Source organism: Nelusetta ayraudi, unplaced genomic scaffold (assembly GCF_046127955.1).
Source record: "Nelusetta ayraudi isolate G7.1 ecotype Tasmania unplaced genomic scaffold, CSIRO-AGI_Nayr_v1 ptg000063l, whole genome shotgun sequence".
NCBI lineage: Eukaryota > Metazoa > Chordata > Actinopteri > Tetraodontiformes > Monacanthidae > Nelusetta > Nelusetta ayraudi.
In genome coordinates this window covers 4,528,295-4,540,000 of record NW_027466113.1, presented here as the reverse complement: position 1 = coordinate 4,540,000, position 11,706 = coordinate 4,528,295, and the positions used below count along the sequence as shown (strand labels likewise).

Here is an 11,706-nt window from a genome sequence, read left to right as displayed (position 1 = left end):
TCGTAGTACTGGATGTTTTTATTCGCCTTTTTCTTGGTATTTCTTCTTAACAAACGCAGAAAATGACAACGGGCATTGTTGCTCTCGTGCACTACCTTTCAGTCCGTGCCAGTATCTCTCAGACAACATGACTGGCATGGTAGAAAAATGCCTCTGGTGAACTTTAGAACTTATTTAGCAGCTGAAACTCAACACATGGCTCGTTGAGAGCGGGACGAGGCTTGCCTGACAAACCATACTCGGGGCTAAACACCCTTCTAAGATTACGTCACTTGACCTGGCTAGTTACGCTTATCTGCCATTTTGTATCTCGGTTAGCGAAGTTGTTTGGCTGCGAAGAAGCAAGTCGATGTCCCATTGTTGTTCGTGATTTTTTTGTGCATGCTGTTTGTCTTTAAACTCTAAAAATGTTGTTAAATTCGACAGACACGTCTCGTTTGTAGTTATCGGTTCTCGCGTTGTAAAATTAACTTTGGTAATACTGTGGATTTCATCTTGTTTGCTGTCTCTTGTAGCCGGGAAGCTAACGTTACAGACGGTCGTAGAACCGTCCTTTTACTCGCTAGCACAGCTAGCCTAGAAAGCAGCCGAGTGCTAGCCGCCTGTCGCTAGCTGTCGGAGGCGAAATGGCGGCCAATGCGACACAAGCAACGCCAGCAACTAACTGGTAGGTCGCTCTCTTTTCCGTTTAGGAAAAGTAATCTTTCACTACGAAAGATGTGAATTTAATTCGTTCGATTCAAACATTCTCTGTGAGTGTTACTTATAAGGCTGAAAGTTCTAACACATCGGGGCGTTGACAGACAGTAGCTCACGGCCACAGGCCGACGGCTTGAAAAACACTTTCGAAACTGACACCTAAAATTACTTTTGATAATTTCATATAATGTACTGTCATGGATACTGGCACAACATACGACGAGTTCAAAAAAAAAAAAAAAAAGTCTGCGGACAGCCTTTTCAATGTGACAATAAATGTTGGCTGAAAAGAGAGGAACCGAGAATCTCGCCAGTGGAACATGGCTTTGAATATTTACGTTCCTCATTTCCATTCTTTGTTATATTCTGGATGTGGGGCCTCCTGTTAGATGATAATGGTAATCAATTAACGTGCCCCGTGTTTCGTTAGTAAGACGTATTGCCAGCTGATATCCCAAGTTTTGCTTTGTTGCTGGTTTACCTTTTTGCTGGGTTCGTTGTTTTTTTATTTATTTATTTATTTTTAGCTGCGACTTCCTCTGCCTTTAATCCTTGATCAAAGGCATAGTCGGACTTCCTAGCTTTAAACCACATTACCCCTTTGTGTTCTATGATTAAGTGTAAGATGGATTTGTTTGACTTGGAACACTTTGATTAAGCCTTTTAAGAGGAGCTGCAGTGGGGGCAGGAGTAATGCAATCATTTGGATATCAGCTGTTCTTAACCTTATTTGAAGAACGTCACAGTGACCCTTGTCTTGGTGTTGATGACAGGTCTTACAGTGCCAGTGGAGATGGCCAGGCTCATGAGAATCCAGAGTGGGAGAAGGCAAGGCAAGCTTTAGCGTCGATTAACAAGACCCAGAACACTGCAAAGAACTCACAGGCTAACCGGCCCACACCAGAGGTGCGCCCTTTTCTTTTTATATATCTTCTTTATTTAGTCGTGGTGTCTAAAGTCTCTCTGAAGTAATCAAATCTGGAAAATCCAATTAAGGACATGGACTTTTTAAAAGATAAACATCCAAATGCCATTTGCTACTAAACGCTAGTGGCAGTGGTCATGGTCTACCACAGCTAGTTGCATACTATTCAGTTAACTTCTCTGGCAGCTATTTAAGGCTAAAACATTGTTTTTGTTTGTTACTTTAGGCCAGTATGTTTCAGACAGCAGCCACTGACTCGGCTGCTCTACAGCAGCAGTACTATCCATGGTACCAGCAAACTCAGCAGCAATATCCTGGATATGCATACCCCTACAACTACTACTATCCTATGGGTCCTGTAAGTATTGAAAATGCGATAGATTTGGATATTGCAAAGTAAAGACAATAGTGTTTTTTTCCTTACACGCTACTCGGTTAGACACAAACAAAGTTCAATATTCAGTGATTTAATTCCGCTATTTCTTTTCTTTTATTAGTATGGAGCATCTTATCCACAAAATCAGTACAGTGTTCCAACAGGACCTTACTCTTCAACCCCAACCTCTAATGGGCAGGTATGTAACAAAAAATGTATAGATTTCTATGCTCGAGCAAAGAATTAACTGTTAAAGTATCGAAATTAGCAAAGTTTTCTCTGTCAATGTCGGCGATTTTTAGTTGATCCCCGTTTGCATAAGATGTTTACGGCTGAGGTCCTTGATTGAGAGACTTGGCCTGGATAGACTTAAGTTATTGCTTATACTTGACTTGACAGGAACAAACTCTAGGAAGCTCATACTGATTGATGAGTTTTACAGGTGATTAGTTGAGGTTCCTCGAACTCATTGTTGGAATACATGTGCAAACTGATGGAATGTAATCTGTGTTGAGCGTTTCTGAACCACAAACTTATTATTTCCTGTTAGTTTATTAAAAAAACCAAAAAACAAATCAAGTATAAAATCTCTTTTCCTTGCCCCGCCCCTTGTTATCTTTCACAGCCCCCACCAGTGCCTGGTATGGAAGACCAGTCCCCCGGCTATCCACCTCAACCACAGCCCCCTCCTCCCTCCGCCCCCCAACCTCCGCAGAGCCCAACCACCACAGAGAAACCCCCTCCCCCTCCACCACCCATACCCAACTCCCAGTACCCCCCGCCCCTCTCTCAAAACGCCTACAGTGCCAGCAACTCCATGCCATATCCGCCAAGCGACCCAAGTCAGATGCCGGTTTACAGTCACGCCCAGGGAAGGCCCACCTATGGACAGAGCTTCCAGGCTCAGAGCGCCTATCAGAATACCTCGCAGCAGCAGCAGCAGCAGCAGCAGCAGCAGCCAAACCCGTATGCAGGGCTTGGCAGAGGAGAAGCCAACAAAAACAAAAAACAGAAACAGGGACAACAGCTGTGGCACCGCATGAAACGTAAGATGGCACGTTGTGAAATTACAGATGTAACTGACACTCAAATTTGTATGCATAGTTGTATGAACTGTAAATGCTCACTTGCATGCAGGTCGCGCTAATTTGTACTAGGCTAATTTTGTAACTAATATAGCACTTAAAACTTCATTTTCATAGTAATTTAAGTTGCAGTAAAGGTGTTGATTGCAGTAGATCCTACAGCGTTACTCTGCTATAAAGGCCAGAAGTTTGTTCTAATTGCACAAAAGGTCATTTTGTATGCCCCTTCTCATTTTTTTTTTAATCTGTTACTCAACAGAGTCACCTGGATCTGCTGTGATGAAGTTCAATATTCCAAAGAGGCCATATCAGGTTCAGTGTGGTCCACTCGCCAACCAAGCCTTCACACCTAGTGAGCAGCCCTCAGGACAGAACCCACCACCTTCCTCCCCGGCCACTGCTGCACCTGGTGGTGCTCAGACCAGGTGAGAACGTGACTACTTCTGTCAGGTTGTTGGGGTTTTTTTTGCGCGTGTGTTTGTCACGACAATAATTTCCCTGATTATGCAATTAAATGTTTAAGTGGAATGGGTTTGTCCAGACCCCAGGACTGGCCTCAGGCAATGAAGGAATATGTTCAGCGTTGTTTTACTGCGTGCGAGAGCGAGGAGGACAAAGACCGCACGGAGAAAGTGCTGAAGGAAGTTCTGCAGGATCGGTTAAAGGATGGTTCGGCTTACACCATCGACTGGACTCGCGAGCCCTTGCCTGAGTGAGTGTAAAAATAGAATAGAATACCGGTCTGGCGCATTTAAGCTTAATGTCTCTTAAAATCTGCAGCCAATTCAGTTTGATGTCATAAAATCTTATTTTATTATTATCTTATTTATTAATTGTTAGTTGATTGACCTCATCGACTGATTAACAATGAATTGATGAGTGGCGATTTTTTTCCTGAGAACCTAGGGTCCAATGTGACCCATTTATACATTAGAGAACAGTAAAAAAAAAACACGCTAAACATTTATCCTGACTTTAAGTTGACTTACATTTTGCAGTATCTACAGGTGAATTGCTCTTTCCTGCCACTATTAACGACCTGCATAAAAAATGTTAAATTAATTGTGACTAATTTAATTTAATCAATTAAATTCTTAATCGACAATTAATCGATAAGCGATTAATTGTTAACATCCCTACTCAAAGGTGTTTGCTGCATCTGATGTTTGTGCAAACAATAATTTGGGTTTCAAATCTTAGTTTGAAGGTCAAACAGTCTCGCTGGGAAGCTGTTCCACCTCTGAGGACACCAGATGGTTCTGTTGGCCGCGGCGGAGGCGCAGCTGCAGCGTCGAGAGGCAGAGGCGGACACAGACTAGGAAACTACCGCAACGTGTTTTCTCAAAGAAGTCCGTCGTCCAGCTCCTCCCGGTCGTCCTCGCGCTCCCCCTCCCCCTCCCACAGTCGCCACCGAGACCGCAGCAGCCAAAGGCACAAACGCAGGTGAAGATGCCGCCCTCGCTTGGCGTTCACACCTGGAGTTTGCTTGCGCATTTTTACACACGCATGTTGTAGTGGTAAAATTAATGCTTGCATAGATTGTTGTGAAGATTGCTAAAATAACTATGACTGTGTGAAGTTGACAGGAACCGTCTGCAACGAGTCTAGACGACAGAGATCTACATATTCCAAATGAGGAGTTGTTGTTTCACACCCCGAAAGGACAGTCTGAACCCTAAGTTCAGACTGACCTGTTAGTTCTCGTTTCTTTAGTTATTCTTATCTGTCTGCTCAAACTTGCCGCTCAAGCTTGCAAGTACCGCCTCCTACTAAGATGTAACCACTTCCCCATTTTGCTACTGTGTATTTAAATGTCTTGCTCACCAGTGTCCGGTGAGCATTTTCAGCAACTCTGTCTTTGTGCTCCCAGCTGTAATAAAAACTCTCATTTATTCCCTTTTGAGTAAACGTCTCTGACAATTTCCACGACAATGTTCTATTCTCTTCTAAACCGTTTGCCTTTTTTGCGCAGTGATTCTGGCTCCCTGTCGGATAGCAGCATATCGAGTGACCTCCGGCCTCAGTTGTCACGGCGGAATCAGAGAGGCGGTCGAGGTCGCGGTAATGACCGGGACAGAGGGCGAGGAGGGAACGAGAGAGGACGAGGAAGAGGGAAAGGCAACAGGGGGAAACGGTAAGTCAACGTTGGGTCACTTTAATCTTAGTAACTGAATAGGATTCATTAGCTGCATTTCCATTACCCCTAGAATTGTGCAAAACCTAAATATTACAATAAAAAACTGGTAATGGAAACACCTGAACTTTGAAAAACTTCTCAACTGTGGCTAAAAGGCTTTGGCGCTCTCATGAGGTGGGATTTCAGCTGTATCGATATAGAGGTACATCGCAAAAGTGTCCTGGAAACACTGTTTTCACGTTTACGCATCGCCGGACGTGACGTACGGGGGTCACGTGACCAGTTCACTTCAAGTGAAAATGCTGTGTTATATTTGGACTGAGGCGGAGACAGAATATCTTTTACAAGTAATCAAAGAGAAAAATATAACAACCATTCTTGACAGTGAACAAACAAAAGCAAACGTAAATCTCGCGGGACGAGATTTTTCGAGAGTCACGGCTTATTTGCTTCGCACCATTCAATGGAAGCACCAGTAAATCGCAGTTGTAGTTTGTCGGAATTGTAGAAATAACTAACATCTAACATCGAGGATAACTTCTAAAATATCTGAGTTATAGAAGAAAAATGCTGACTATCGTATTAATCTTCAGCGTTGGGCTCTCTTCTAAGAAGAGGGCATGGACGAGGATAAAAGATGTTTTGTTCTGGTATGCGAATAACAAGGTTTTTTTAATTTTTTTAAACAGGGGCATGGATGACGCGGCCGTGGGAAAGAAGAGGAAAGGCGGCTCTGCCGGGATGGACTTCCACGATCCCAACAGAGAAGCCAAGAAGCAGAACCGAGCGGCACGCTTCCAGAAACAGCTTCGCTCCGAGCCCCTGGTTCTCTCCATCAATGCCCTGGACCTGCCCAACGGGACGCAGGAGGGCCTCAGCTGGGAGGATTGCCCCATTGTTGGAACGTGCCAGGACATCACCAAGCACTACCTGAGGCTCACCTGCGCCCCAGATCCCTCCACTGTGCGCCCAGTGTCGGTACGTCGTGCGTTTCATTTTCCTGAAGTTCTGCCTCAGGGTTTGCAGTCTGCGAATCGCTGAAGGCACCAGCAATGAGTCAGTTTGTTCTCTTGAGTTGAGTCACATTGATGAGGAAGCCAGCCTTGGTAAAACCTCGTCTGTCTCTCTGCGTGTGATTGATTTTTCAAGGTGCTGAGGAAATCCTTGCTGGCTGTGAAGGCCCACTGGAAAACCCACCAGGATTATGTCTACGCTTGTGAACAAATGAAGTCCATACGACAGGACCTGACGGTAAGTAACCAAGGAGGTGGCGCTTTTTTTTTGCTGGTTTGCATTTTTCCTCAATAGCTGAAGCCTTTTTTTAGATTACACGTAACAAGGGCTGGGCGATTTTGGACAAAAATTCCCTTTTTTTTTTCTCTCTCTCTGAAAACTCGATTTAGATTTTTCTACAAAAGACAATGGAATAAATTGTTTCAACTAAGAGAAATAGCAAACAAAGAGCAACTGAAAGATACTTTAGATCCTCCTTGAGGAGGTGCACAGCCCAGAAGCATGCGAGAGGAAAATTGATTTTAAGATTTTCCTTTTTTTTTTATAACATCGTCTTTACCAATAAATCCGATTAATCGCACAGACTTACATGTAACATAGTTCCACAGATAACCTCTGTGTGTTTGCTTTTTTTCCCATTGTCCTTTGAGCTTTTACTTGTCTTGTCTGTTCACTTTCTGTTCCATCCTCTTGGTGCTGATCAAATGTTTCCTCTTTTAACATCAAGGTCCAGGGAGTTCGCACCGAGTTCACCGTGGAAGTGTACGAGTGTCACGCACGCATTGCCCTAGAAAAAGTGAGTCAGTCTCTCGGCAGAAGCGTTGGTTTGGCTTCGGTGGTTGGCGTTGCTTACAAGTCCTTGCTGTTTTTCAGGGAGACCACGAAGAGTTCAACCAGTGCCAGACGCAGCTGAAGGCCCTGTACAAGGACAACCCCTCGGAGAACATCGGAGAGTTCACCGCCTACAGGCTGATGTATTACATCTTCACTAAGAACTCAGGAGGCGAGTCCACGTTGGTTTCTCCCTAGTCACCATCACACAAAACGCATTTTTCAAAAGCGCTTCCGTTAGTTTACACTCGCTCCTTCCTTCTCCAGATCTGACCACTGAGTTGGTGTACCTGACGCCCGCCCTGCAGGCAGACGCCTGCGTGGCCCACGCACTCGCTCTCCGAGCTGCCTGGGCTCTTGGCAACTATCACCGTTTCTTTAAGCTGTACCGCAAAGCACCGCGCATGGCTTCGTACCTCATCGACAAGTTTGTAGAAAGGGAACGAAAGATTGCGCTGCAGGCCATGGTCAAAACGTAAGCTCCACCCCCACACAGGGGTCCCATTTTTATGAGCCAGCCGGCTGCTTCGGACCATCGCGCTAACGGCAGCTTCTCTGTTTTCCTCCCCGTCTGCAGGTTCAGGCCCGACCTGTCGGTGCAGTATGTCCAGTCCGCTTTAGGCTTTCCTTGTTTAGACTCCTGTATGACCTTTCTGAGCGGTCTAGGTGTCACCTTCGTACCCTCCGACCCCCAAAAGATAGACTGCAAAACTAGCTCAGCCGTTCTGGCCGCCTCCTGAGGGCCAGCAGCGTGAGAAAGGGAGAGACCAGAGGGACCATAATGGGAGTGTTACTTAGATGATGATGATGGCGATGATACTGAGCCTCAGACGCTTCAGATTAGTCGACGACAGTGGCAGTTGAGGGCACATTTAGCCAGCGAGCCGCTTCAGAAGACTGCAGTAGTTTCCGCTCACTCAGAAGACCAGTTACACACTTTGACACTCACCGCACACATACACACACACACACACACACACACACAAATGAACCCCAGTATTTCATTTTCCGCCAGACACTCACCCAAAAACCTCAAGACACATTTCGATCGCCAGGAAAGTCATCAGTCAGATCAGAGTCGGTGATTAGAGCGTTTTAGAGACGTAGGGAAAGCCATTTCCAAGCACTCAACTCGCATGGTTCCTTTGTTAACCACCAGCAGATGACAAAGCTAACGGTGTTGTCATGTTTTTTTCCCTCCCTCAAGTCCAGCAGCTCAAGACCGTAACGTTTCAAGGCCTCAACCAAAAAAAAAGGAATTACCCAGCGCCGCTACTCAGGTGATCAGTGTCCTGCTGAAAGTCGAGCCTGCGCACATTCTGGCTCGCCGCTCGTCCTCTCAGAGACTTGTACCGGCACGGCAACGCCCAAAGAACCAAGAAAGAAGTGGTGGTTTGTATGTCCTGCTGCTGCTGCTCCTGCTGCTCCCTGGTTCTTCATGGTATCCATGAGGTATCAACGGCCGACCTCTCGAATCCCGCTCCGTGTCAGAAGCGGTGGACTTCAGTGTCGTTCCAGTAGGATTATTCCCCGCGGTCAGCCTGATGAATTGACCAGCATTGGAAAAGAAAGTGTCTAATTGGCAGAGCAGAGACTTTATAGGCAGACATCCCTCGTCAAGATCATCCCCGCAGTCGCTTTCCCGAAGCTCCAGTGTTTGAGGTAGATGTGATCGCGGTTCCAGCCTCCACCCGATATCGCGGAGCCAGCCAGCCGGCCGGCCGGCCGGTCATCCAGCGAAACCTCAGCGCGTTGGAGCCGCTGCCTGGAAGAAGTGGGTCAACGGCGCTCGCAGCAGCCGAAATCAATTCATTAGTGGCGGAGCATCGGCGGAGATCAGCCTCTTCCGGCCAGAAGGAGAAACCAGTGGTTTGTATGCTCTGCTGTCAGCCCAGTCGGTAAGAGAGAAGCTCTCCTGGTGGTGGAGGAGGAGGAGGAGGATGATGATGATGATGCCTCCAGCCAAGATGTTGCCTCCTGGGTGTTGGTCGGACAGCAGAATTGGCCTCTATCATCGTCTCAGGGTAGATTATCTGAAGTGGTAGTAGTACTGCAGAGGGGTCTCGCCGCTGTTTCAGTATCAGGGCTCTAGTTAAGTCCAAATCAAAAAGACTTTGAAACTTGACCAGACACTGGCAATTTCTTTTCTTTCTTTTTTTACGCAATCAATTGATCTGATAATTGGACAGCTTGGCTAAAGACCTGAAACGCGTCCCTGGCTGAAATGAAATGGGCTCTTAGATGGTGGTGACTGTGGCTGACGGTCCTCAGCGGGTGTCTCATACCAGTATTACTTAGCTGCCTAGAAAGCTCACTCGTCCAGGGTTGGCATCGCTCATCTCAACCTGAGGGACAATTTTGTAAATATTTTTCTTCTTGTAACTTAGTGGAGTTTATATTTTTTTTTTCACACACGGGTAAGTGTGATTCCCTTCTTTCTCCCCCCTCCGCCCCAATTCCCCTTTCCTCTTGTGAATATTTTAAGTGCAGACACCCAGCTCCCCAAGCCTCTTGAGCAGTGAATGTAGCATCAGGATGTGTGTATCTGTAGACCTGAAGACAAATTAGGTTGTTAAAATGCTCATAACTGGCCATTTGAACACTTTCCCAATGACGAGATGTAAAATAATTTGAATGTGGCTTCAAAATTATTGTTCAACAGTTGATTTATCGTAACAGCAATTGATTTATTTCCTTTCGTTTTCCTTTTCTTTTTTCTTTTCTTTTTTTTTCTTTTTTACAAAAATGTGTCACAGCAACGATCTCAACATGTTTTTTTTTTCTTCCCCATTCATCCACCCGATCCCACCCCCGTTCTCTCGGCTGTCCCCTCCCCTCACCCCCTCCTCCCCTCACCCTCTGAACCTCTCTCTGACACACCACCAGTACCACCCACCCACCCATCCTTCAGCTCTCAGCTCTGCTGCATTGCAGGAGCACGCGGGGCGACGCTCCTCCAAGACTCCGGGCCGGAGACGGAGAGCGAAAGAGGGCAAATGGTGGGCGCTTCAAAGTCTCACGGTCAGAGCCACTGAAGTCAAAGCCACACGAGCCGTAAAGTACATGGGAGCCTCACGCAGTCGTTGGGGAAAACGATGAGCCGCTGCTAAACAAGATTTGTCGCTCGACGTTAGGGCTCCCGTCATTTGCAGACAAGACGCACCTGTTTCAATTCTGGCAAATGTTGACGCTAAAGTCGCTGTACTGTTGTTTTTCTGTGTGTCCAGACACCTGCTTATATTCCTAAAGTGACACGCACGTCTTTATTTCTCACTGCCGTTTACTTTTCATAGATTTTATTATTTTATTTGCCTGCTTAGTTCTTTAATTAGTATCCGAATTTCCCCCCCCTCTCCCCCTCAAATATTAGTCTTATCCCCCCTATAAAATGTGTCTGGACCTACAGAACCCGTTTTGAACGTCACCAACATTTAGTATTTTTTTTTTCTTTGTTTTTCTTTTTAAGTATTCAATCTTAACCCATTTCCCCCCCCTCCCCCCTAAAGTTTCTTATTGGACCGGTGCTGGTGTGTGCTCCCATTTAAACCTAGTCTGGCCTCTTCATGTGATGCGCTTTGATGGTTCCAATGCCTTGATTTGGATTTGTGTTTGAGTGTGTGTGTGTGATGAAATGTCTCAGGTTTTCAGCATTAAACTTGCCCCCTCTCCCCCCAAACCCAACCCCCACCCCTCCAGAAGTCTATTTTTGTATATTGTGCTTATTTTTCCTCCACTGTCAAGGAATTTCTCCAGTACAACTAACCAAACACATTCTCGTCTATTTTGATGCCCGAGTCACATTTTTTACTTTTAAGTTCCGTTTTGGTTCCATTCGTCCGTTTGTCATCTTGTGACTCCTCCCTGGTATTTGACACCTTTGGATATATATAAAAAAAAAACACAACAACATTCCTTTCCCCAGCCGCGTCCCACTCCTGCCATTCACTCATGTTCATTTAGTTTTCTTACTTTTGTCCTCCTGCATGCTGTCCCCCCCCCCCCCCTCCTTCAGAAGCCTCTTGCCAGTATTTGTTGTCCCTCCACCATCACTTTCTTCCCCCTCCTGTCGCGTTTGTGACCATTTGCTGTGTGCAGTCACTCTCACTAGTAAGTATTGGTTCTGCCCCTGCCGTGCTTTCATTCTTTATGTTGCAGCTCACTAACAACCCAAGCTGAAGGTGTATCTGCAATACCTCCTCCCTTTCCTCATTCCTCTACCTATATCTGACATTATGAACTGCCGTTTTGTAAATAATTGTGTGCATATTTTGAAAAACAAGTCTAATAAAAATGAAGCTTAAAAGTCATTCAATGTCATTGCCTTGTTTCATTTTGCACGTCGATGGTATTTGCTAATGGCGATGGGGGGGCCAAACCTGAAGAACTTGTGCAAGTCAAAATTGGTTTGTTGGACATTTTATTGTGAAACATTCATATCAACTGAGAGTTTTCTGTGACACAAAAATGCACATTTAACCTGAGCAACTGGCGGGTCTTGATTAGAAAAGCTTGATTGACCTTCAGTGTTTTTACAAAGTTATGTCTATTGTTTAAGACGTCATGAAGAATCCCAGGTAGGATGGAAAGAGGATAGAAAAAACTACACAGAGAAAAGGAAAATGCACACAGCTGGAAGGAA

General features: G+C 45.6%; 1 protein-coding gene across 1 annotated transcript; it reads left to right on the top strand.

Annotated features, from left to right (window-relative positions):
* The first annotated feature begins 293 nt into the window (after positions 1–293).
* Positions 294–11,374, top strand: leng8 (leukocyte receptor cluster (LRC) member 8). Its single transcript, XM_076040844.1, has 15 exons — positions 294–667; positions 1,473–1,605; positions 1,851–1,982; positions 2,122–2,199; positions 2,626–3,046; positions 3,345–3,510; positions 3,627–3,797; positions 4,286–4,528; positions 5,058–5,219; positions 5,912–6,200; positions 6,372–6,473; positions 6,964–7,032; positions 7,110–7,239; positions 7,335–7,542; positions 7,645–11,374. The coding sequence occupies exons 1-15, from the start codon at positions 627–629 to the stop codon at positions 7,805–7,807; spliced, it is 2,508 nt and encodes an 835-aa protein (XP_075896959.1). The 5' UTR covers positions 294–626; the 3' UTR covers positions 7,808–11,374.
* Positions 11,375–11,706: the final 332 nt, after the last annotated feature.

Coding starts and splice junctions, on each gene's coding strand:
- leng8 (XM_076040844.1), top strand. CDS start 627: ATGGCGGCCAATGCGACACAAGCAACGCCAGCAACTAACTG. Junction 668..1,472: donor GCAACGCCAGCAACTAACTG/GTAGGTCGCTCT, acceptor TGTTGATGACAG/GTCTTACAGTGCCAGTGGAG. Junction 7,543..7,644: donor CTGCAGGCCATGGTCAAAAC/GTAAGCTCCACC, acceptor CCCCGTCTGCAG/GTTCAGGCCCGACCTGTCGG.